Consider the following 26967-nt stretch of genomic DNA (forward strand, 5'->3'; position numbering starts at 1 on the left):
GAATCAAGTATACTGAATTTCCAGCATCTGTGTATGTCATGAATCAGCAGCTGCCACGGACTCAATTTGTTAATCCTAAGCCCTCTGTGATGTTACAGTTATAGCCTCGGAGGAGAGTAGGTCAGAATGACTGCATAGAATTAGTTCCCTTATAAAAGGGATCCAAGAACTCCCTCCCACTATGCCATCATAGCAAGACAGCGATCTAAGAATCAGAGGGCAAGCCATCACCAGACATCTTGGACTTTGACTTCCTGGGCCTCCAAACTCTTGAAAGATAAATTCGCTGTCTATAAGCTATCTGGCTTATTGTATTTTGTTATAGCAGCCCAACAGTCTAAGTGCCTTTATAAAGACTTAAGTTCATCTCAGGGAGAGCTAAACAAAAATGATCATATCCTGACTACAAGAAGAAACAGATAACTGAAACTGCCAAGATATATTTATTACTAAAAGTAAAAGCGACTGAGGTTTACCCTGGGGTGCACTGTCAGCACAGGAACACCCACAATGAAACGTGTATCTTCCCTGTTTCTCAGATGCTGCCTCCTTCCACAGAGTGAGTTTTAGTTTAAAACTCATAATGAGGAGAAGGCAGGGGGCTCCACCCATTTCCTGTTCAATCTGAAGACTGAATTGGGCTACACTGGGATGGAGATTTCAGGTGCTGCAGGTCAGTGTCAACCAAGGGTTCGTGTGTCAGGAACTCTGGCTGGTAAGATGACACAAAGGCTTCATGCTGAAGCTCAGGGAGGTCCAGGGAGCCTGGAAAAAGACAATTCTTTCATGGAACCATTGTCTGGGAATCTCTGGTGATTTGTCATACACACAAATCCTGCATCCTTGAGCCCCTGATCACTTTCCATTTATGAGAAATAATCCAGACATCACAGGTAGGGCCAAAGCCACCACTGATCTTTGACTTCACCTCAAGTCAAACCCTCCCCATTTCCACTCAGTCTCACTTAAGCTATAAAAGGAGGCACTGAAGTTTCGCAGCATGTTCTGTAACATGGGAGCCCCAGGCTGGCTTCAGATCTCCCTTACTCCAGTCTATGGCTGGCTCGGTTACTACCTAGCAATGTGTGATGAGGATACAGAAGGCTAAAGATGGTCAGAAACCAGAAAGGCAAAGATACCTGGCAGAATGGAATCATCATGGTCGTCATCAAACGTCTGTGTCTGGAAGGCTTCAAGGCTCATAGTTGCATCATTCTCTGGCAGTTCCTGAGAGAGCTGCCCCTTCCTGGGTTTGCACGCATCAAATTTCACCCACTGGTAACTGTGAACCAAGGGGCATCATTCTTGACAGCTGTTTGTTAGTCCATAATAACCCTTTCTATCAAAGGGATCAGGTTATTATTATTCTTTTTAATGAGGTCTCTGCTATATAAACAAGAAACATCAGCTAAGAAAAACAACCCAAGCAAACTTGATCAGGCAAGCCTCTGGTGACAGACAACAGTGCTCCACAGTACACACAGAAAATGGCCTAAGTTGAGCAGCCTTAACTTGAGAATTCAAAATACTCCAAGACATTCTTAGCAATTATGAAAAGCCATAGATGCGTAATTCTATACCTCACAGGATGGTCACAGTTAAAATGAAGTACACTAAACTACTATGTCCAGGGTATATATGTAATGTGTACATCTGGGTTTCTTGTAACTCTTATCTGAAGACCAGGCTGGCTCTGAATTCAGAGATCCACCTGCCTCTGCTCCCTGAGTGGGAACTTAAGGTAGGCACCACCATGCCTGGTTCACCATATAAAGTATTTAGAAACCCATAACCAGTAAACCGCGTCTGAAACACTTCTCATCTCAAGCATTGGGTAAGGAGCAATCACCCTACCTAAAGCACACCAGGTAACTGGCTCCTACTCACCTGTCTAGATGAGTAAGTAGGTCAGTGTTGCAACATACTGGTTAAGAAGCAAGCATACCGTTGACACAGAAATGCACACGCCAACAAGCAGTAGCTGCCAGTTTTGGGAACTCGTTAGTTGGCAAGAGGGTACCTACCAATGAAACAGGTTTGCTCACACTTACTTGACACAGTTTTGAGCTTCTGGACAACTCTGAATCAGGTTGTGGATGGTTGGATGAGAAAACCCAAAGAAGTCGGCACCGCATGAAAGTGGGTTGGGCATCAGTTTCCCTCTATGCAAAAGAGAGAGAACTTTAACTTGACAGCTTAGGAGATGAAGACAGGCTTAAGACATGAGCAGATGTTCCCTTTAAGCATTCCTACTATACTGGGAGGCTTGTTACTAAGGAGTCTGAAGGATATAGCTTACTTAGGTTCCTATAAAGCAGATCTCCAGGCACTGAGAAAAAAGGTCTCAACTGTACCAATCCTTTTAGTGTGTTCTCAAGCTGGTGGCCAACTTACGTTGTGGCACTGATGGCCCTGAGCAGTTCTTCATAACAGGCATCTGCAGAGGAGCCGACGATGGTATTCTGGGGGTCATCTTCAGGAACAATTTCAAACTGAAGCGACAGAGGAACAATTAGGTCAATTTGCAAGGGAGGAGGAGAAGAGTCACATGATTCCTATAAAAATCCCCAGTCTCTAGAGCTGAACTGCAGCACATCCTGCTAGGAGATGGGCGCAGGTGCTCCTTATAATGCTGCAAAAGCCAAATGCAAGGAGACAATCCCAGGACGTCTGATTCTCCACATCTCTGACTTTGGCCAGTGGTCAGCCCTGAATTTTGCTCCATATCTTTCTTTCCGCTTATATCCCTAAGTAAATACAAATGGTACTTTAAAGAAATGAGATACACTGCTCTGTGCTATTCTCTATTTCTCTGGGAAACAAGAGTACTTAGACATACTCTGGGCTAAAGGACACGTTACCAATTTACAAACAGCAATGTATTTGTTTCTCTTTATCTTTGCCAATACTAGATATTAATAAACTAAAGTTACTCCACGTAGGGAAAAATTCAAGCTGAATTTTTTATCACAAATCATATTAATACGTAAGAATAGAATCTTGTTTGGTGACCTAAGAACATTATTTTTATTATTATTATTATTAGTAGTAGTTTAGGGTTTTTTTTTCTTTTGTCCCTAAGAAGAAATTAAGAATCATGTTGTGAATTTTCATTAAAATTCTACTGAGACCCTGACTGCTAATGAACTGTACTTACAGATGTTAAAACATGGTTTTAACGCTGCACAATGCTAAGTTTTCCTATCAGTGTGCTTTCTGTGGAGCACTGCTGTGTGGCTCAGATGATGTCGACCAGCTCCACCTGCCAGAGCTCCAACAGAGATGCACTATACCACATAGGCAGTGTAGGTCCTCCTCCTACTCAAGGGTCCTTACTTTGCTTTCAGCTCAGATTTCTTGATTGTCAAACACCCAGAAAAGCATAGGTGTGACAGGCTAGCCAGTTTTCCTGCATCTCAGTGTTGTATAAATGGTGACTAGAGTATCTTAAAGTATGTCAGAATTAGCCACATAGCTAAAAAGCCAGAGGTCAAGGAGGTTCTCCAAACAGCAAGAAAAAACAGAACAAAGAAAGGAAAAGAATCATAACACAGTGAGTACCTGAGGCTGTACACCGCCGTCCTTGATCTGACAGGTATACAGACACTTCTGGTCTGGGCACTTCATGCTAGCATACACTCGGGTACTGCAGTAGCCCACAGGATAGATGGCATTCTCATCATGGAAGCCAGGTCGGTTGGTGATGATCTATAAAAGATTCCTTAATCTGGAACTTAAGGCTTTAGAGCCCAGTTTACTATGGTACTTTAGAGGAACTTTGGGGCTGACAAAGAGTAATACAACAAACATAGAAGGTGATGGCTGTGAGAAGAGAAAATTGACCTGGTTTGGAAGGGACTAGAGATTTTCTGGGGTTAGTATGGATTAACAAAGGGATGTTGCCAGTGGGAACAGGGACGGCTCAACCCCACTCTCATGGTTTCCATTAGCCTGGCCATATGCTGGTCTCACTCACCTCCCCGAGACTGTATACTGTCAGACCCCCTAGTCCGATGGGGAACACAGGCTGTCCTGAAGGATCCAGGGCAATGGGTCGCACCAGTTTTCGAGCACCTCCCTCCATTTTCTTTTTCTTGGATGTTTTCTTCAGAACTGAAACGAAAATCTGGGGTCACCCACTTAGGTCTCTTCCAGTGCCAAGGGGTAGGGAAATTTGCACATAAATGATAAAGGCAGAAAACCAATCTTGATTGATACTGATGCTCTTTGTGATGGGATTTGATTCCATAAGCCCAAGGTAAGTCGAAAATACGGTATGTTAATGCGTGTGATATACCTAACTTAACAAACATCAGGCAACAGAGTACACTGCGGAGTGTCAAGTGTCACTACAAATGTGGGTCTGTGTGGGAGCTATGGCTTCACACCATTAGCTAATATTACTAATATTACACTGCGTATCACTGTTCTAAGAGCAAAACCAAAAGTCCGATTTTTACTGAATGCACCCTGTTTTTTTTTTTTTTTTTTTTTTTTGGTTTTTCAAGACAGGGTTTCTCTGTACAGCCCTGGCTATCCTGGAACTCACTTTGTAGACTAGGCTGGCCTCGAACTCAGAAATCTGCCTGCCTCTGCCTCTCGAGTGCTGGGATTAAAGGCATGCGCCACCACGCCCAGCTGCACTCTGCTTTTTATAACATTGTAAAGGTGAGAAAAATCACTAAATTGAACATCTGGCTGTAGGTGAGGTATCATCTGTATTCATGAAATAGCCATCTGGGCCTTTCCCACAAAGCCCAAGTATCTAACTTGCCTACAAACCAGTTTAATATGCTGCTTACATAATCTTAAGTTGAGAACTTTTAAGTTCTCTTCAACTGTACAAGCAGATGAGCTAGCAGCGTGTTCAGAAGGCTGGCTTGCCCATTTCCCTGCCCCTAGGAAAGCCTGCAGTGAATATGGTCCAGAGAGCAGGGGCACAAAATGAGGGGCAGAGGCCTCCAGCCTGCTTATCCTCATCTGTCACGTCTAATCAGAATCTCTTCAAAACAGCTCCAATAAGACACTTGCTTCTCAAGGGACTTCAGGGAGTGCTAGGAAACACAAGTGGCTACTTGTTACTCAGTCAGAACCAGTTAGTTCTACCAGGCCTTTGCTATCAGTCGAGCCTCTGAGGCCACTGCTACACTATCTTCTTAAAATACCTTCCAGTTTGCTGTTCTCCTTGCCCTTTTCTTTCTTCTCCTTCTTGGATTTCTTCGCAAATGGTTCCTCAGCCCCAGTGCTGGGCCCGGCTCCCTGCATAGTTCCCACAGAGCTGGTGACGCCATAAGGCAGGGGCAAACTGGAGCTGTGGGAAGGAGCGGCGGCCTGTGGCTCCCCTTCAGTTAGAGCATGTATCTGGAGGAGCTTCTTCAGCAAATATCTGAGGTGGAGAGGGATGGGAGGACAGGCATGAACTCTGGCTTTTCTCTCAATTCAATGTTTCGCTTAAGCAGTGGGAATTACAGACTAATGTACAAAGATTATCACACAATAAGGTTCTTATTGGAGACAGAGGCCATGAAGCCCTGCAGGATAATCAATACTTGAAGTAATCAAGATAATGGCTGGAGCTTCTCTTGTACCTGCAGGGATCTTCTACCTTTAGGGTGGAAAGCCTGAGGTGTCTGGAGAATATTCATACGAATAGAATCAGAGGTATCCATATACCCACTGTAGTTTGCATAGGGAAGAACAAAGCCAATCTTAGTAGAATGAGAAACAGTGGGGTTTTTTTTTTTGTTTGTTTTTTTGTTTTTTAAATTCCTTGGTTTTCATAATTGGGAAATTATTTGGGTGGGATATAGCACACAGGTTTAGAATTCCTCTGTACTGCCTCAAGTAGTCAAGGGGCTTTTCGATGTGCAGGAATGCAGAGGAGAGGGAAAAAAAAAAATCAGTCACCATAATAATATCAATCCACATTCATCACCAGCACCAGTAATAATGATGACAATGACAATAACAGCAACAGCAAAATGAAGCTGGCTCACCTTCTTTCTTCTTTTGCTTTAATGAATTTTTCCTCAAGACGAGCAATTTCATCACAGATGGAAGCATTTTCCTTTAAGGAAGAAAAAAAAAAAAAAGGCCTATAATCACATAAAATGAACTTAAAACTTGAGGCTCCTTTCTGGTGACAAGATCTACAGCTCAGATTGAAAGAGCCCTCCATGCTGCAGCGTGTAAGTGAAGTGTGGTTCTACCCTGCACATGCTGTTAATAAATACAGAGTCTGTACAGCTGGCTCAGCAGGGAAAGGCTCCGAATCGGAGCCCCCAGAACCCACAGTGAGAGGAATGAATGACAGTTACCTGATAACTTCTATGTGTGCTCGGCAGCACACACACAGTAATAAGAATAAAAAGAAAGAAACTTCTTTAAAAAAAAAAAAATCTGTAGGGCCAAGTGTTTGGGTTCTATTACAGGCAGGGTAATTGCAGGGACACCTTTGGATGAAGAGGGACATTTTTTTTTTTTTTAATTTTTATTAGGTATTTTCCTCATTTACATTTCCAATGCTATCCCAAAAGTCCCCCATACCCTCCCCCCACTCCCCTACCCACCCACTCCCACTTTTTGGCCCTGGTGTTCCCCTGTACTGGGGCATATTAAGTTTGCAAGTCCAATGGGCTTCGAGAGGGACATTCTTAATGCTCATGCCGGAACAAGATGGTACACCAGGGCTTGCACTCTTTGGGCAAATCAATGGGTGTGGCCACTCCAATTAGCGTGGCCTTTGGCAGAGAAAGGATATAGGACTTGGACTTAATTTAGACCCCCCACAAAATTCTTTTTTGTTCTCCACTACAGAATTCTAAAGACTATCCATGCTCACAGCCTTGACCTTGCAAAGACAATCTGATCCACTGTATCTTACAGAACAATTACAGAGAGAGAGAGAGTGAGAGGAATAGGATGAAAAGTTTTGCATGTAAAATTCTTAATTAATCATCTATTTGCATATACCCAAGTACCATCATTCTTTACTGATGGCTCAGTCTGTCTTGAAACCAGTTCTGAAGGAAATGCCTATTTGGGCGTTTCACAGGTAGAGCCTCAAATTGGTGTTCAAGGCATCTGTTGGTTTAATTAAGTACACGAAGACCCTTTGGTTTCATAAGATCTTTGTGTACTCAACGAAACCAACAATATCTTTAAATGTCGAATTGTAAGCATTAGGCAGCTCTGACATCAGGTGACAAGAGAGAACAGTGAATATAAGGTGTTGACTTCCTGATTTACTCATATTTCCCTCGACACATATACAAGCATTAAATGTTTTAGCAACAAAAAATTGAAAGTCAAAACTTTTCCCGATACGTCTACAAAGACCTAATGTTTAACTTAAATTTTGTAGAAAGAAGCGTTAAACTCCTGGTTCAGATGTGAGGGTATATGGACCGTATACCTATTACCAAGCAAGCACCGAGGTGACTGGTTAAGCTAGAACAGTCTATTTATTAGACTGTTATCAGATTTATTAGACCCTAATACTTCTTGGCTGGTAAAGAAGTTCACTCATCAAATCCTAAATCCCTACATTTAAAGAAGGAAGTGTCTATACACCTCAGCAGGAGGAGGTAGCCTGCTTCCTCATGTTGAGTTTCACTTTCAGTTTCGGATGGAGGGAAGGCGGAAACACCTAGAAGCCTCGTCAAAGGGAGCTACAACCAGGCCAATTTTGAAAGATTTAGGTGCCTGTTTACGAAAGCGGCAGCCATGGCGTTAGGGTTGGGTGTACTTAGGAAACAGGCTGTGTAGAGTAAATAATAAACTGGAATCAGGGTATCCAAGTTGGAGTTAGGGCACGTCATCCCTCTGGGCTTCATTTCAGTGTGCTCGCCTTAAAAGACACTCCTTAGGCTCGAAACGAAAAGTAGCAAGAAGGTAATGACTAAAGTTTGCTGGCGGAGCACTCTTCAGTCCCCATTTATAGAGGAGTTGACAGGACTAGAGGAATAACTTATGCAAGGATATGGAACTAATATCCCAAGCGAGGCACTGATATTCTTTCTCTGAGAGAGTTGAGGTGGGGAAAACAGTCCCCACCCAAACCCAGACTCACAAACACCGTGGCCTTAGCTGCTCTGCGCAGCCGCAGGTACTTCAGCCGGTACTTCTCGTTCTGGCTCTTCCTCGGGAGCCTTTTTATCCTGGCCTTGCTGGACAGCGGGGTGCGCGGCTCGGAGGCCAGGCCGCTCAACACGCTCATGATCTGACCGGGTTCTGGAGCTCCGGGGCGCGGAGGGGATGGAGCGCAGGCAGAAACAGATGGCGATCCTCGGCACTTCCCAGTCGATTTCCCAAGGAAGACCCGCCGGAAGTTGCGCAAAAGCACCGCCACGTGTAATTTCCGGGTTTGGAAGTTGCGGTGGTTCGGACCTAGCGGTGGGCTGGGAGAGGACGGGTGTGGCTCAGGACTGCAAGACCTGGAGCTGGAAAGAACCGGTCCTACCCGGCTGATAGCCTGCGAAGTAGGGAAGAGTTTAAAGTCCTGATGCAGACGCTCAGGCAGGTGCCCTCAGGGGAGTGCACGTCCACATCTGCTTTCCCTGGTTGCTCTGAGCAGCAGGCCTTCCTGGGGTTTTAGCAGGCTTAAATACTAATGCGGGAACTCTTTTTCCCATATGTGCTGATCGCACAAGTGTTTCCTAGGCTTTGAACTTCGGGGATAGTAAAACAAGACCTTGATTGCCCCAAAGCTTGGTATCTAGTTAGCAAACTGTTTTAATAAAATGTTAAGTAGCACAAGGTCGGCATTCAGTGGTTTTAAAATGAAACCAGGAGCGTTTCAAGTACACATACTTCCTATGGTTTTCTTTCAGTAGTGTCAAACCAATTGACTGAGCCTCTTTTTCACATTTTGTTTTTGTTGTTTGTTTTCTCCCTCTCAAAGTAAGAAATGAGATGGGGTGGATTTCCAAACTAGTGTGCTCAAATAAAAGATAATTACTGTTAAATTCTCAAAATCTAGACGTTTACGGTTGTACATGGAAGTCAAGAAGGATGTTACATAATTAACACGCTCATTGAATTACTAGAGAAAAACCTAATACTGATAAAGATAACTTAGAATTCAGTAAGTGATCCAAGTATTTAATCTCTGAAAACTGTAAAAACCATTGCAGTTTTCACAAACTGCAACCCAAGAGAAAAAGCGTGTAGATACTCTTCTATGGCTGCCCATGTAACAAGCTGCTTTTTTTGAACTTGGTTGTGTCTTAATAATGCAACTCCAAGGTACCATTTGCCTTCACAAATGTACCTAAGGTGCTCCTGTGGATTTAGTTGGTTTTAAAAGCCATCAGAATTGTGACAACTTATAAAATACACTGTCTTTGAAAATACATACTGGAATCCTAGCTTGGAATCTGAAAGCACTCATAGTAATCGAAATTGACTTTATTCTTAATAAAGCATTAGTTTTAACTGCCTGATTTGCTGTTTAGCTGCGTTTTGTTCTCATAGACTTTGACATCTATCTGACTTTATTTATATTATTCATCTTCTTCGTGTGTTGTGTCTATGAGGAGGAAAGTCCCAGCCTCTGCTTTAGTCAAAAGCTCTTTTGGCCAGTAGACTTCAGTGGAATAGTCCCAAACATGTTTATTTTTTTTTTTTCACTTGAGACTTTTTCTTTTACAATTAAGGCAATTTTGTTGCAAATTTTACAAAAAAGAAGGTATTATTTATTTGTTGGCTTTGATAGACTGGGTTCTTAACAGTGCCAAACTCTCTGTGTAGGGAAAGATGACCCTGAACTCCTGATCCTCCTGTTTCTACCTCCCAAATTCTGGGACTATAGGCATAGGCAACCATGTCCAGCTTGGGGAATTTTTTTAAAATCCATGGGTTGTAGTCTAACTCAGTGGCAAAGCACTTATATGGTAGGCGAAGAGCTCTGGGTTTGATTTCTAGCATTCCAAAATGAGTGGGTGGATGAATGGATGGATGGATGAATGAATGAGTAACAGAGGCCCCAAGTTCAGTTTCAAGAAACCACATCCTGTAGCTCACAACTATTTGTAATCCAGCTCTAGGGGATCTGACATGGGCACTTGCACTCACATGTGTACACACCTGTCATCCATGTAGACACATAACAAAGGTTTGAAAAAAATAACAACGACAACAACACAATAATAACTCCCCCCATCTCAAACCACCAAGACACCCATAATGCTGCCTCTTTGGATGAACTACTATTAATATTTTAGTATATGTTTTGATATTTTCACAGAAGTTAGACAATACTGAATACAATGTTTCTTTTTGCTGTCATCTTTAAAAGTTATGACTTCTTCATAAGCATTATTTTTATTTTACTTTTTTCTCCCAAATCATGGTGGATCAGATTTCCTTTTCATGGTATTTCTTCCCATGATCCTCTAGGAAGATCCATGACAGGGCTGGATTAGAGAGCTGGGCACAGGTGAAGGTGAAGGAGGACGGAAAGGAGAAGGGCGTGATGGGAGAGGTGGTGTGTTATCAGAACCACAATGTAAATGTTATTATAACAAAACAGATCTTTTGATGACAGCGATCCTTTGCTAGTATGCATGTGGGGCAAAGGGCTCTGGTGTCTTTGTTTTTGATATAGCAGGAACTACTTATCTGCAGCTTCTAACTGCAAAGACACATTAAGGTTGTCAGGAAGGACAGCTACAAAGATAGAGCGGTGGTACAGCCATTCTTTTTTTTTTTTTCTCTCCAGCCATTCTAATAATTTTAATATCCAAAGCTGGGGACAGAGCTTTAAAGTAGTTTGTTAAGTTGTACAAATAGGAACAGGGCTTGGGGTATCTTCTAGGACTCCTTTCTCCTCGCTCGATTGCTCACGTCCATCTTTTACGTAACGGGGAAACAAGAGGAGAGACTGAAGTATCGGGTAGTGTCTAGATCATGAAAGCGCTTCTGTACTCACTGAATAATGGGACTTTTATTAGTGATGTGAGACTTTTATTAATGTCATCTGTGAACATCTATAAGCTCTTGGCTTGCTTTATGGAAATTGACATGAATTTGTCAGAAGCAACCTGGCTTTTCTATTACCTATATGAAGAGGGATCTAAATGACTTTTATAAAAAAATTTTTTTCAAGAAATACATAATATACAGTTTAAAAATATTTATTAAGAGTCACCAGGGTACTAGGGGTAGAACACTGTCTTTTGAATCAGAGCTAAGCTGTGACAATTACGCAAGGAGGAAGCAGTGAATGGAGAATGTATAGAAGTAGATCGATAGGACTTTCATGTTCATCTTGCTTAATACTCCTTTGTTTACTTTTCTTGTGTATGGAGATCAGAAGATAACTTGGAGAATCGGTTCTATCCTTTCACCATTTGGGTCCCAGGCATTGAAATCAGGTCATCAGGCTTGACAGCAAGCCTCTTCACCTACTGACCTTCACTGGTTGGCTGTAGTATCCTTTGGACTATTAAGAATACACCTAGTTTCATTAAGATTTTAGAAGGTGTTCATAGTCCATAATCTGAGCCCTCATGGAAAAGAATCCTCAGTTTATATCATAAAAAGCATATTGGACTCCTAAAGATTCAACTTATGGCCTTGTCTCTGTCCTTATGTCCCAAAAGCAGATTACAAGTTAAAGCCATCATTATTTCTTGTCTCATTAGCAGGCCATAGAGTGCGTGGCAAGGCTGAAAATGTCCACAAAGCAAGATGGGCAGGACAAATCAAAGAGTTTCAGGGGTTCATATCCTTATTAATCTCTTATTAAATTGTTCTACCTGCCCATTGTGGGAAGAGAAGCATGACTTCTAGAGTGGGTGGGCCTTGTGAGAATTTCCCTCCATAAATGGCCTTTAGAATCTTTCTGAGTTCAGTGACTGCACTTTGCTTCAGCTTGTTCCTTTAGCACTACTGTCCTCTGAATGTTCTAAACTGAACTTTTCAGTTCTTTGACTCTTGACTTCCAGACTTCACATTGAATTTTCATGTGTTGATTTTTATCTTCTTAACACGCAAACTTTATATGCCCCAGTACAGGGGAACGCCAGGGCCAAAAAGTGGGAATGGGTGGGTAGGGGAGTGGGGGGGGAGGGTATGGGGGACTTTTGGGATAACATTGGAAATGTAATTGAGGAAAATACGTAATAAAAAAATACAGAATATTTCAGCTGAATCCAATCTTAACCATTTTACGTGGATATCATTATTATTTTTCTGTCTTTTACTCTACATAGCTTGTGAAGAAGGATAGTTACTTTCTATAAAACTTATCTATGTTTCTTTTTTTAAACTATGCGTGTTCATCATATGTATGTTGGGTGAGATGTTTAGGTTTTGAGGGTTCTAAGCCAGCCACAAAGGTCATAAAATCAACCACTGTGTCGATGTTGTGTTTCTGGGTGGTTGTATCCTTCAACACACTTAAGACACTCAGCCAGCTAAAAGAGATGAGCTCAGAGATATTAGCTCGGAGGAAAAGAAGAATCACATTGAGGTCATTGATGGGGCATCCTAGCATCTTTCTACTGAGGAGATCAAAAGCTGGGAGCATCTCATAGATGGATAGGAGTCCTTTGTCCCACCGACATAGCCTTGTGAGGTTGTATATTATCACTGGGACCAATATGGTGTATATTGCTGCACTGGAGACACTCACAATCTGGAATACAGACAGGGAGGTCAGCCTGCATGTGATCAGCTCTGGCACATGGGTCTCATCATGTAGCAGCCCTGTCTTGATGAAGCAGTTGAATTCTTCTTGAAAGAAGACATCTAAATGGAATTGGCCAAGGTACAGGTAAGTGGCTGAGGTAAAGAGGAGTAAGAGGGCATTCCTCAGGAGGTAGGTGGCCACTAGCCAATGGGAGCGCTGCTTGCATTCCAGGTACCGCTCTAGCAAGGGAAATTCAAAGTACCGTTCCTTCCGGGCCCTGGGCAGGGGGAAAAAAAGGCGTTGTTAGGGAGGACCATGTAGAACCATCCCCCAAAAGTCACTTGGAAGACTAGCAAGTCTGTGTATCTAACATATTAATTTTTTTAACCTTTATTTTGATTCTATGTGTACGGATAGTTAGTCTGTATGTATATCTGTACACTCCATGTATACAGTACCTACAGACACCACAAGAAGGCACTGGAGCCCCTGGGACTGGAGTTACAGATGTTGTGGGCAGCTATGTGAGTATTAAGAATCTTTTCCAGTCCTCTGTAAGAACAGCCAGTGCTTTTAACTGCTGATCCATCTCTCTAGCTCCAAACGTGATGTTCTTAGTATTGGAGAAAATCTGTATTCTTTCTGTAATCACAACCACAGTTCTTCCACCAGAGGAGGTGTGAGTAACCCCCAGTTCTTCAAACATTGAATGCAGTGTCTTAAGCCTATGGATGATCAATACATTTTGAACGGTCACAATCCCAAAGAGTTTCTGCCCAGGAAGATTAAATGAAGTCCAAAGCTGAAGTATGACTTGCAAAGCAATAAACTTAAGATTGGTAATGTAAACAATGGTTCTGTGTTCTAAGTGTGATTTTGAGGCCAGTTCAATCACTTCATACAGATTAGTATGTGAACAACTCATTCTTGAGAGCCATGCTGGCAAGGTACAGGTAAGCCTGTCTCTGCTTTAAGGAGAAGGGCTGATAAGATATACCATATTCAATAAAATTAATACTTACTGCTAAATGCACGTAAACCATAGTAGTTGTGACTATTAGGAGATGGAGTAACAGTGTAAGGAGAGGGTTCAGAAACCATGATATCTCCATCATACTGGCTTAAATGGCAAAGAGGGACTTTTTTTTTTTTAAGATTTATTATTATATCTAAGTACACTGTAGCTGTCTTCTGATGCATCAGAAGAGGGTGTCAGATCTCATTATGGATGGTTGTGAGCCACCATGTGGTTGCTGGGATTTGAACTCAGGACCTTCGGAAGAACAGTTGGTGCTTTTAACCAGTGAGCCATCTCTCCAGCCCAACAGAAGAGTATTTTTTGTTTGTTTGTTTGTTTGTTTTATGAGACAAGATTTCTTTGTATAGCTCCAGCTGTCCTGGGACTCACTCTGTAGACCAGGCTGGCCTCGAACTCAGAAATCGCCTGCCTCTGCCTCCCAAGTGCTGGGATTAAAGGCATGCGCCATCACTGGAGGAACTTTTAAAAGGGGACACAGCATGCACAGAAGATGATCACAAATCTTAGCTCAACTCACTTCTCAATGGTACCTGCTGCCCATGCCAGACCCATTTAAAACTGCACCATCCTTATCATCGCTTAGTCTCCAGCTTCCTCCTCCTCTGTTACTGTTGTTTCCTTCATACCGCTTGCCATCTATTAAAACATGTTAGTGGGTTTTGTTTGTTTGTTTGCTAGTTGTTTGCTTTCCTTCAATAGGATGTTAGCCCAATACTGTTAGGTACAACCTTGTTGCCTTTGTCCCCTGTCCTGAACAGGCATGAGAGAGAGAGAGAGGGCAGGGAAGAGGGGGAGAGGGGGAGAGGGGGAGAGGGGGAAGTCCCTGATGTGCTTATCACAGTGTGCCTGGTATTTAGATAGATGAATGACTAATTTCATCTAAGATTTGCTCAGGGATAGGAGACTGCTTAGGCAAATCCCAGGGGCCTGGGAGTGTTTCAGATTTGGGTGGGTTTTATTTATTTTTATTTTGGAATACTTGAAAGACTTTAATACTTTTTATTTTTTACAATTGGTTTTGGAGTGCTGGGCAATTTGGAGATTAGGAACGCTCAAAGTGTAACTAGAAATTTGAAAAGTAGTTGACAATGTGCTTGAGGCCTTGGACAGATATTTGAGAATTCCAACTTTTTTTTTCTTTGCTAAGCATGAGTGGAGTTAGCTGAGGTTCTGAGCAAGGGAATATATACAAAGTAATATTTTAGAGGGAGTAATCCCTGTGGTTCAGGATCTGTCAACTAGAGACAAATTCTCTTCTTTCTACAACAATGAGAAAGTTCATTCCCTCCTCTCCAAGAAGGTAGGGGTGAACTGAATACTTTGCTGTCTTGAGAAGGATGGCATAGAGAAAATATAAATATGATTATGCATGGATATCAATTTAATGCTCCACAAAAATCTTTTAGAAGAAGCTAGAGGGGGGCAACTCACTTCTCTAGCTCATCCCAGAAGACGTGGGGGTCAGAGCTCTTCTGCCGGATCTGCAACATGTGCTGTACCAGGCGGATGGAACGGTTGTAAGACTTGTCCAGCTCACTGATGATGAACAGCATGTCAGAGCTGAGGGAGGGCACAGCTACATATTGCCACAGCAACACAGGCAGATACATGGCCACAGCCAGAGCCAGTAGAGAGTAGGGAAGAGCCTGCAAGAAAGAGAAGGCTGAGGAGGGAGCCCAAGGTGCTGGGGCTTGAATGACAGCTAAGGGGGAGGGGGCTTAAGTGGTCTGCTGTTCTCCTTTAGAAGGAAGAGAATGTATACTGTTGACCACCCAAAGCCCTCTGTCCATATGGAATAATACAGTGAAACTGGTAGAGAAGGGACATTATATCTCTATATTACCTAGATCCATGGTCTATGGGTTTTCTGACCTATGGTCAGTCTGGGGTGCCAAGGAGAAGAGAAATAATGAAAGCAAAAGAAGGATGGAGGGTAAATAGTGTTTGGTAGGGGAGAACTCTGCCTTCGCTGCCGCAACACTGCTGATTGAGTATCTAGCCGGAGATTATGATCAATAGTGGCCCCGACATCCTAGGGGAGAAAGAACTTTATTTCTTCTGTGTGTCCTGTCCTATGCTGGTCTTTTGTGGTCTCTGTATTCTCAGCGATGTCAAATGACAGTACCAGATATTCTTGGAATTCCTTGAGAGTCATTTCAGGTATGCAGATAATGCAATGGAACTTTAGGAATGTGTAGCTCTTAGCTTCTCAGCTACTGTGGTGTTTGTAAAGAATCCTCATCACTTCCTTATGCAGCCCTCAGAGGAGCCAACTTGCTGACACCTTGTATTTCTGCTGCTTTAGGCCACCTTTTGTTACAATGGCCCTGGCAGAGTGTAATAGGACTTTTCTCTAAGTTTCCTTATTATACTTAGGCATCCAACAGAGGGAGGCCCGTCTTATTCATAGTACAGTCTCTACTTGTGAAGAATTTTCAAATCTACATTTGTTGCTAGGCAATTACTGTGCATTATTTCATTTGCTTTTCACAAGGATACTATTGGTGGGATGCCATCATGGTGTCTATTTTTACAGTGACGGAAGCTGCAGCAGGGCCAGGTCAAGTATCTGCACAGCATCACACACTCAGCAGGTGAAAGAGTGAAGATCTGTAGCCAGGATGGGAGGTTTAGATGCTTGTTGTCCTAATGACTCCTCAGCCCACAGCTTCTTCCAAACTGCTTTGTCTTTGTAGTGGCAAGTTTAGAGGCAAAGATGGAGGGTACACCCGAGTTGTGTGTGTGTGTGTGTGTGTGTATGTCTGTCTGTCTGTCTCTGTGTTTTCTGAGCTGCAAAAAAGAAAGACCAGAATAGGGCTTCATGTAAAATTATGAGCATTTTACTCTTATTCAAGAAATAACATCCCTGAAATTAATCCCCTCACTTCTACAGAGTATATTACTGGGAGTGAGGAGGAGCCAATGAATCTGGGTTCAGAGAACTTCCTGGTGGACACTGATAGTCAGGTGTTTTGACCTTTCTTAACATGAATCAACTCTAAAATCTGTGGACTTGTCACTATTTTGGCTGACCTGCCAGCGACAGAGACTTTGTGCACGTTCTCCTTCTAGTCTCTGCTTTTGCTCTCTAGGATGACAAGAAAGGACAAAGCCATAATTTAAGGACAAAGTGAACAGGAGAAGAGGGGACTAGAGCAGCAGATGGTTGAAAGCTTGCCATCAAGCTGCCTGACACAAGACACTGGTGTGGGGAATGGTGGAGGTCCAGGCAAGAATAAACAAACTCTTCACAACTCAAAACCAGAAAGACTCAGGAACTAGGGATATGGGTGAAACCAAAAACAAGAGTATAAGTTGGTCTGAATCAGAACACTGAACAGCCCATGTGACAAGCTGACCTGCAGACTTTCTATAATGTACAGCATTTAATCAACCATCCTTTTCTGTTCCTGATGGAAGGCTTGGAGGAGGTGGACTCTATGCTCACATCCACTGCAGGCAGGAGAACTAGCCGGAGGGGTCGAGGGATGAAGCCAGGTGAGTGAGTACTTAATGATGGAACCCATGACTGAGTTTGCCGAGGGCTAGCAGTCAGGCTTGATACCAGCTGCAGTCTTCTTCAGTTAAGGACCGGATGACTCTTCTCAGAGATAACAGAGAAATACTGAGCTAGGCCTAGATACTGATACCTGAATTTCTCTACAATGAAGCACACCAGAGGGACCCCTTTCACCTACATCTGCTTGTCTACAAGCCTCACCCATGGGCACAAAACTTCTAATCAGATGAAAGTGGACAGCTTTCAACTGCAGACTAATGTGTACACCAGAGACCAGCAGGCATTTGAAGGACCCCTGGAATATGAAAGTCAGCTGGCAAAAGGAATGGGCAAGGGCAGAGTGAGGTGGAAGGGAATGTAATGGGCAAGGTGGTGTGTGAGAGAGTTTAGTGGTTCAGTCTACCCCCCAACTCCCAAGCCTGGAAGCCGTCCTGAAAGAACCTCTGTGTGCTTTACCTTGTGAGGCCAGAGAGATTTCACCTTGTACTGGCCAGCCTTGTCCTGCGTATGGTGAGCCAGCGAGTCCCAGCACGAGCTGTCCACGTACGCAGCCTGCCTGACACTGAAGTTGCTGGGAGAGAAACAGCTGATCGGAGACCCTGCAAAAGGAGCAGAGCTTTGAGGCAGCCTTAGGTGCAGCAGAGGAATGGAAGTCAGTCACTCAAGAGTTTTATGGGTGAGGGGACATCCTTATAAGTTGGTAGCTTTCTGTGGAGGGCAGGCCTCGCCTTCTTCGAGACCCTCAGCTTTCTAGGCCTGTGTCATGGGAGGACAGGTCATGATGAAGTTGGACACACAGTTTGGCCTGTGCTACCAATGTACTGACTTGGTCTTTTAGATCTGATGAGCCTTTTCTCTCAAGGCTCCTTCAGACTCCTGTACAGGAAGCTATCAGAGACACCTTGAACTCAGCATTTTGCCACCAAAAGGCTTTGATAATGACATATCCACTCAAGAGAGATGACAACTTTTAAAACTGTTTTTGAAATTAGATGTTTGTCATGTTGTGCAAGTGTCCTGGCACACTCAGAGATCAGAAGATGACCTTGTGGAAACTGTTTCTCTCCTTTCGCTAGTTCTGTAGTTCTACCTTGTGAGCACTGGCACTGAATTCAGGTTGTCAGGCTTGGCAGCAAGCACCTTTACCTAACAAGGCATCTTGTCAGCCTTGTTTTGTTTTGAGACAGAGTCTTACCATATGGCTCAGGCTGACTTCAAACTTGTCATCCTTCTGCCTCAGGTTCCAGAATGCTGCGATTACAGATGTGTGAACCATACCCAGATTGAAAGAAGGCTCTTTTATTTTGTAAAACACAGAGGACTAATGACTGGATTTCTGCATGGGAAGGCAGATGGGCTTAGATGACAGGCTCCAGCTTTCCTGTTTCTAATCAGACAGAGGCAGAGCTGGGAACCAAGCCTGTTGCTTCTTTTGATGTGAAGCAGCAAAGAGAGAGAGAGAGAGAGGTGGAACACTTTATCAGGAAATGCTTTAAGCTAATGGACACGGACAGAAAAGCAAGCCAGGGGCCCAGGGACTGCCATAGAGGTTACAGGCTTTCTGAGTTAGCCCGGTGAATAGAGCATTGCAAACACGCACATGTCTGTTTATGTCTAGGGTCATGGGGAAGAAGCAGGGGTTTGTTCAGCACCTCTGAACAAGGTTGTATGAACTGCGCAAGAGGAGGGAAGGAGTGCAGGGAAAAAAGTTTGCTTATAGTGGGCTAAGAGGAAAGGATTTTAAATTCTGAAGAGAATACACAGTCCCAACCTCTATCTGTAGAAGCCAAAAGTAACAGTTTTATCATTATTTTGACATAAAATGTACTAAAGTGACAGCTAATTGTTATTTTAAACATATATTGCATGTTGAACATGTTCTCTTCTTCATACTTCCCGTCCTCCCCTTGCTTGTCTGCTCCTCTTCTGCAATTACTTTTATTTTTTGCAATTACTCTTTATTTTAATAAATAGGTTAATTCACTTTACATCCTGATTACAACCTCCTTCCCTCCTCTCCTCCCAGTTTCACTCTCCCTTCCCCCCAATATTACTCCCCCCCCTTCTCTGAGAAGAGGAAGACCCCCATGGGTACCAACCCACTCTGGTACATCAATTCCCAGCAGGACTAAGCACATCTTCTTTCACTGAGGCCAGACAAGGAAGCCTAGCTAGGGGGAGGGGATCCAAAGGCAGGCAACAAAGTCTGAGACAGCGCCCCTCCCCCAATTGTTAGGGGACCCAAATGAAGACCAAGATGCACATCTGGTACAAATGTGTAGAGATGCTACTAGGTCTAGCCCCTGCATGCTCTTTGGTTGGTGGTCTAGTCTCTGTGATCCCCCCCACCGGCCCAGGTTACTTGACTCTGTAGTCATCTTGACCACTCTGGGTCTCTCAGTCTTTCCCTTCACTACCTGAGCCCCGCCTAATGTTTGGCTGTGGGTCTCTCTCTGCATCTATTTCCATTGACCGCTGGATGAAGCCTCTCAGAAGAAATTTGTTGCTTTTTATTGTAAGGTTTCCAAATTGACTTTTGTAACTGTTTGGTGCTTCTGCTCTTCTGATGTCCCATACTTACGCACCACCTGCCTCTTGGGAATCCAGTCCAGCCCAAAGCCAGGCAATCTTAAGATAGGAGCTAGCTCACTTTATAGCTGTTGTAGGGTAAAATGAAGTCAGTTCTCTTACCATTTGTCAGCAGCTTACCTGATGAGAACTCCTGGGCGAAAGCTAGAGACATCAGCAGCAAGGGAAAGCCCACAGTAATGAACTTGACCATCTTATCCAGGGGCAGTTCCAGGCGCAGTCCTTTGAGCCGAGAGCCCCTGCGGTCAGGCAGCAGGGCATCAGAGAGCATGTACTCTGCAGCGGTGTGTGCGAGCGACATGATGCTGCTGAGAATGGGGACTTGGGGGGATACAGAGGAAACTGCTACCCTAAGCGATCCAGGTACAGTGGAGTGACAGCTTCAGGCGGCTAGTTTCCAGCGGAGAGTGTCGCAGCACCAGCCTCACATATCTGTGCTAGGACCAAGAAATGGTTCTCAACATAACTGATCAGGCTCTGTGCCAGACACCCTGGCAATTAGAGGAAGGCATAACCTCCGTGAGTCCTCATTGGAGGAGGGTCAGGCTTTCCCTGTGGTTGGTGCCAGGCTGCTCGCCCAGATTGTTTCCCAACAGACGAAGCACTGTGGCTTTATGCTGTCCTCTGATTAATACAGTATTTTCAGCAGTGGTGGAGAGAAGGAGGGCCGTGGGCTCAGCCCCCCATATAATTGGTGTGGAATTTGGGTGGAGACTGCTTAAATGTGCCAAAGGCTTTCATTTTGTGGTTTGGGGTGGGAACGGAGCCCCCCAGCATTCATCAAGGATGGTTACTCTATAGAGCAAGCTTTGTCTCAGTGACGTGTTTTGCTTAAGGTCCAGACTTCTTCCCTGAAACTGCCCTGTATTTGATGTTAATTTCCCTTCCCCGATTCTAGACTTTCAACAGTATATTTCAGCTGTGCTCAGCTTACTGTTTCTCTAGGAGGCCAGGGGTGGGGGGTTGGGTGGGGGCGATGGTATGCTGTAGTGGAAAGGGCAGGCTCTTTGAGCTTTGGGAGGAAATGTTTCCTTGGAGATCCAACAGTGCTTATATTTCAACTGCATGATTTGTTTTCTCTTCTCTCAAGGTTCAGCCTGTGAAGAAACCACTGGATTGGGTGTGTATATGAGAACACTCTTGCTAGATTGTGAAAGACAGGCATGCCCTATATTTTGGTAAGTGTATGCAGGGCCAGGTGTTAAATGATTGGCTGCCAGCCTGTGACACTCTGGGGAAGTGGTGGAACTCTTCAAAGGTTGGGCTTTGGTCACTGGAGCATGCCATTGATAGAATCCATGTCTATATTGGAACCCTCATGCTCTTTGTCTTGCTCTTCCACATGAAATTCGTCCTTTTTTCCCTCTGTACTGTTATGAGTTACTTTGCTACCACAGGCTCAATACTACAGAGCCAAGTGACTACAGCTTCTGGAACCATGAACTAAATAAAGATTTTCTCCTTTCCTATTTTCCCTTTTGTAATGCAGAGGCCTCAGGCGTGATGATCTCTAGTCCTAATACAACTTTTCTTCCTTTTAAGCTGATTATGTCTGGCATTTTGTTACAGTAACAGAAAGTGGAACAGCATAGCAAGTGTCAGTTCAAGTTGATTTTATGTGGTCGAGTTGAAGAACAAGACAGTCTTGTTGTCTCTAGTACTGCCCTTAAACTTGGAAAAGAAGGCCCTTAACTAGTCTCCTCTTGGCCTTCCTTGGCTGTCCGGTGGAGCAAGGAGTCTGTGGGATGATGGGGCATACCCATTATGAACTACGCAGAACCTGTATGTTACTCAAATCACTATTACAGTACTCTTGCCTCTGCAACTCCTTACCCAAGGGCTGTGGCCTGCTTCTAGAGACTGTGTGGTCCTTTTGCTCAAGTCCAGGTATATCCTTTGAAGAAATGATTGTGTGGGTGTATGCCCAAGGTCTAAAGAACAGTTATGAAGTATGGTTGGAGTTTAAAAGTCCTGACATGTCCACACATGCAACTGTGACTTTCCCCCCACTTCAGTGTGGGACTTAGCTGTATTGCGATAGAGACCTGGGATGATGCAATGATTCTAAATTGAGCCTAGCATTGTTGATCCTTATGAAGTGTGTGTGTGTGTGTGTGTGTGTGTGTGTGTGTGTATGTGAAGGTAGGCAGGCAGAACATGTACAACAATTTGTTAGCTTGGTTGATAACTTTTTAATTTTAAGATATATATGGTGTATGGATCTCTATAAACACTTTTATACTATGGCCATGAATGTTCAGGCTAGGCTCGCCTTTCCCTCATCTCATTGGCTAGAGGCCCACCCTAATTTATAACTGCCTAATGTATGCTGATTGCCATGTTTTAGGCATCTGGACCACAAAAAGAATGCTTTCTTTGTGTCCTCCATTCCCCTTTCTGGAGTCTCATATCTTTTAATTACGTGCATTTTTGTTAACATTTATGGTCAGTTTTTATGCACATATATTTATTTTTTGAAGTAAATTATACATATGCAGTATATATAATATGCCTACTTGCACAGCTTAGCACTGCTTCCTCTAATCCAGAAGCAGAACTTTTGACTCTTCAGACATTGCAATATGTTCCAAGAGCTATGACTTCCCTGAAGGTAGCTGCCACCCTAACTTCTAGTAGCATAGATTAGTTTTGCAGTTTTAACACCTTACATAGATGGAGGGCCATGGCTATAGCTCAGAGGTAAAATTGTTGCCTAGCATTTGTGAGGCCCTTAGTTCAACCAATCTTTGGAACATCTATCCTCTTTTCCCACAAAAAGGAAAGAACAGTTTTTATATAGACTACAGAGATGGCTTAATGGGAAAAGACATTTGCTGTCAAACCTGACTCCTGTGTTTATAAAAATTACCCAGATTTTTTTGTTTTTGTATTCTTTATACATAAAACTATATGTTTTTTTTTGGGGGGGGGTTTGGATTCACAGTTCAAAGCACCTTTGAGATTCATCTGTGCTGTTATGTGAATCAGATATCTATTCCATTTTATTGTAGAAACATATACATATTTATGTTTTCACACACTGATAGACATTTGGGTTTCCAGATTTTGGACACTGAAATAATGTTTCTGTGAACCTTGTAGTATGCTTCTTGTGGTGGGCATATATGTGTAAACGTTGGATATATACCCAGAAGAGGATTGCCTCACAATGTGTAATGCTTATCTTTACGTTTTCCTGAGTGTTTGTTTACACTTTCACCAGCAGCTTTGGAGACTCCTAAGAGCTGCACATCTTTGCCAGTATTATTATTTCCAATTAAAAGTTTTAAAAAATTTTTGGAATATGTAGAGAAGTAATACATCAAGGTTTTAACTTGAAATTTCTCTGATGACTAATTAGCTGCTTTGGTCACTTGGATGTCAGCCTTCTATGAAGTATGTGCTTAGAACTTTTGCTGGATTCTTTGTTGGCTTGTCCACCCTCTGCTTAATATTCTAAGACTATTTTGGGAAATATATTTTATTTAATATCGTCTTGCTGTTCATTAGTTGCTTTTTTATTTTCTTCATGGTGTTTCCTGATGTCCTGAAATTCTCATTTTATTACAGTCAGTAGCTTGTTTTTTTTTTTTTTTTTATTTCCTCCTCCACCTTTTTTTGTTGTTGTTAAATAACAGAAAGTGTCTTATGTGTCCTACCTAGGAAACTACTGATTATTCAGTATCAAAAAATATAGAAAATTTTTTGTGTTCTCTAATATATTTATTTCATGTTTTTCTTTGTGCCTGTAGTTCATCTAGAAAAAAAATTCAACATAGGGATGGGACAGCAGTCAAGGTATATTATTTTTCACACATATATCCAAATGACTCATGCAGTTTACTGAAAAGCCCACCCATTTCCCATGAAAATGTACTGTTGTCAACCAGATGCCTGGTCAACCAGATGACTGGCCTCCACTTGCCTATTTTTTGTGTACGAATTCTATATTTTCTTAATTTTGAGGGCATAACAACAGGTTTTGATACAATAATGTAATATTTCTAGTCTGGTTGTTCAAGATTGTTGTGGATGATATTGGTCTTTCATACTTCTATTTGAATTTTACAATGACTATGAATTTTAGTAGGGAAATCCAGCCAGAACTTCTGATCAGTCAGGTCTTTTAAATCTATAACTTAACATGTGAAAACCAAGCTCCATTTGCTTACATCTTCTGAAACCTGTCTTTTGTACTTTTAAGCCTTTTTTTTTAATTGACAATATGTGTATGTATGTGGATATGTGTCTGTATGTGGATATGTGTCTGTATGTGGATATGTGTCTGTATGTGGATATGTGTCTGTATGTGGATATGTGTCTGTATGTGGATATGTGTATGTATGTGGATATGTGTCTGTATGTGGCTATGTGTATGTGTGTGGATATGTGTATGTATGTGGATATGTGTATGTATGTGGATATGTGTATGTATGTGGATATGTGTCTGTATGTGGATATGAGTATGTATGTGTGGTGGTGCCCATTGAGATCAGAAGAGTATTGGATCCCCTAGAGCTGGAGTTACAGGCAGTTGTGAGCTACTTGATGTGGGTGCTGGGAATCAAAGTCTGGTCCTCTGTAAAATCAGTATGTGCTGTTAACCACTGAGTCTTTTTTTTCCCCCAGAGCTGAGGACTGAACCCAGGACCTTGTGCTTGCTAGGCAAGCACTCTACCACTGAGCTAAATCCCCAACCCAACCACTGAGTTTTTTTTTCCAGCCCCACTTTTTACTTTTTAGCAGAGATAACTTATATATTTCTTGTTGGATTTACTGCTGTGTGTTTGTTATTCTTAATGCCTTTGCTAACTGAGTTTAAAGAAAAATCTGTTACCTAATTGTTGCTAATATATGTAATACAATTGATATTTTTTCTATATAATGCTTACATTCAGCAGCTTTATGTTCATTTACTGATTATATAATGTGTTGATAGAATAATTTTCTATCAACCCAACCATATTTTCTTGGTTACTATTTCTATTGCTATTAAAACACAGAATGACCATGGCAGCCCTTATAAAGAAAAGCATTTGGGACTGGCATGCAGGTTCAGAGGTTTAGTCTATTGTTATCATAGTGTGACTCATGGCAGCTTGCAGGTAGACATGGTGCTGGAGAAGGAACATCCAGAGAGTTCTACATCTGGATTAGCAGGCAGCAGGATGAGAAAGTGACACTGGGCCTGGCTTGAGCATTTGAAACCTCAAAGCCTATTCTCAATGACATACTTCCTCTAGTAAGGCCACACCTATTCTTACAAGGCCACACCTCCTAATAGTGCCACTCCCTATGGGGGGTCTTTTTCATTCAAGCCATCACACATTATATATGAAGTAAAATATCATACTTTCCCCCTTTGTAGTCTTTATACCTTTTATTTGCATTAATTTGATTGCTCCGGGCCTCTAGTACATCACTGAATATAAGTACATTCATATCTGATTTCTTTGTTCTATGGGGAAAGATTTCAATGTTCAATATTTGTGTAGGATGCTCGTTGTAGACATTGTAGATTGTTTTCTTCCTTCCTTTCTTTCTTTCTTTCTTTCTTTCTTTCTTTCTTTCTTTCTTTCTTTCTTTCTTTCTTTCTTTCTTTCTTTCTTTCTTCGTTTCTTTCTTTCTTTGCGTGTGGTGGCTCACCTTTTTCCCAGTAAAGAACTTTATTGCTAGTTTGTTAAGTATGTTTATAAAGAATAGATGTTGATTTCTCAAAAGTACTTTTCTTGTACACATTGAAATATTCATAGGATTTTTCTTTATATCTGTTATTGTCATAGAATACATTGGTTGATATTTGAATGTTAAAATATAAAATATAAAAACATTAATTATTGTGAAATAAAAGTCACTTGCCTCTAGCATTCTACCATCTTGATTTTTATTACTTTCAGTTTAATAAAATTTCCATAAGTACTTTTTAAAAATTATGCTTAAGCAACTTGTAATGTTGTTGGCAGCTTATGCTGGTCACACTATTAGCAATTTTTAAAAACAAAACAAAACAAAACTATTTTCAGTAAGAGTATACAGTACCGGTACCATCTTTTCCCCAGTAAGTATTTGGAAAAATTTACAGGTGAAAATATGAAGTCTTGGAGTTTTCTTTGTGTGGAAATTATATTGGTGGGTATAATTTTCTTAGTGAACATGTGACAGTTTAGAATATGTAGTTTTCCTTGTGTGGCTTATATGTTATAGTTTCCTATTGCTGCATACGCGGTTCACAAAACCTTAGGGCTTAAAACAACAACAGAAGCTGTTTATCATTATGAAGCTTCTATCGATAAGAGGCTGGAGAGCAGTTTTGTTGGGTTGCTCTGGCCTCTGGCTAGTTTACCTTCAGTCTCAAATGTGCTTGGTGGTTATTATTTACCTGGAATCAGTCTCTTCAGAGGGTGATGTGGCAGCTGGCTTTCCTGGAGCAGATGATTTAAGAGAAGAGGCAGACAGAACTCTGCTGTGAACAAGAATAATCACATGACCTTAACTCTTTGCCTGTCTGTGTATTTTCTGTAATTTAACTTGCAATATATCCTGAACATTGTGTATAAAATCACCTCAGAGTTCCAGTTACTCCAGCAAGTCTGTCACCAGAGGTGGGTCTTATTTCTTCTGTTAGGCACACAGGGGAGATGCTAATCACTTCCTAAACGGGAACAGGCGTGGTCGGCCTTGTGGTGAAGAGGCAGTAAGATTCATTTTGCATTAGTTTCCCACACTCTGAAGTATGTCTCCAGGCTTTTGACTGAAAGTCTTTCAACTTTGAAAGACTGGGGCCTTCCTTTACTCTCTTGAGAGTGTTTTCATTTAGCTCCTGAACCTCTAGTTATAGGTGGCTTCAACATATGGTCCATGTTTTTAAGGATGGTGAGTTTTCAGGAGTGAGCTTAGAGCTCGCCCTTATTTCAAGACCACCTTCGCTTTGCAAGCCCCACAGGCTGGAGGGATTTCACTTTGCATAGGATTCTGTGTGGATAACAGTTGATATATTCCCAGCACCCAGCAAATGTCCTGTGGGGAAAAGTGGCCATGTGTTTGAGGCTCTTTCAGCTTCCATCTGTCGTTCCACCCCTGTAACAATTTAAGGCTTTGATGGCTCATTTTTCTCCCAGACAGAGGCTTTCTACTTGAACCAAAGCCAATGGTGAACTGCTGCCCAGAAGCCGACGCTTCACCCAG

General features: G+C 42.4%; 2 protein-coding genes across 2 annotated transcripts; both read right to left on the minus strand.

The window, feature by feature from the left end:
* Positions 1–424: 424 nt before the first annotated feature.
* Tbrg1 (transforming growth factor beta regulator 1) lies at positions 425–8472 on the minus strand. The gene is made up of 9 exons (XM_021171765.2): positions 8072–8472; positions 5997–6067; positions 5166–5386; positions 3977–4113; positions 3562–3708; positions 2395–2492; positions 2052–2162; positions 1140–1282; positions 425–765 (listed from the first exon to the last, which is right to left on the minus strand). The coding sequence occupies exons 1-9, from the start codon at positions 8216–8218 to the stop codon at positions 620–622; spliced, it is 1221 nt and encodes a 406-aa protein (XP_021027424.1). The 5' UTR covers positions 8219–8472; the 3' UTR covers positions 425–619.
* A 3738-nt stretch (positions 8473–12210) lies between these two features.
* Panx3 (pannexin 3) lies at positions 12211–20083 on the minus strand. Its single transcript, XM_021173400.1, has 4 exons — positions 19903–20083; positions 17650–17792; positions 15105–15319; positions 12211–12911 (listed from the first exon to the last, which is right to left on the minus strand). The coding sequence occupies exons 1-4, from the start codon at positions 20081–20083 to the stop codon at positions 12272–12274; spliced, it is 1179 nt and encodes a 392-aa protein (XP_021029059.1). The 3' UTR covers positions 12211–12271.
* Between the last annotated feature and the right edge of the window lie 6884 nt (positions 20084–26967).

Source organism: Mus caroli, chromosome 9 (assembly GCF_900094665.2).
Source record: "Mus caroli chromosome 9, CAROLI_EIJ_v1.1, whole genome shotgun sequence".
In the NCBI taxonomy this organism is placed as follows: domain Eukaryota; kingdom Metazoa; phylum Chordata; class Mammalia; order Rodentia; family Muridae; genus Mus; species Mus caroli.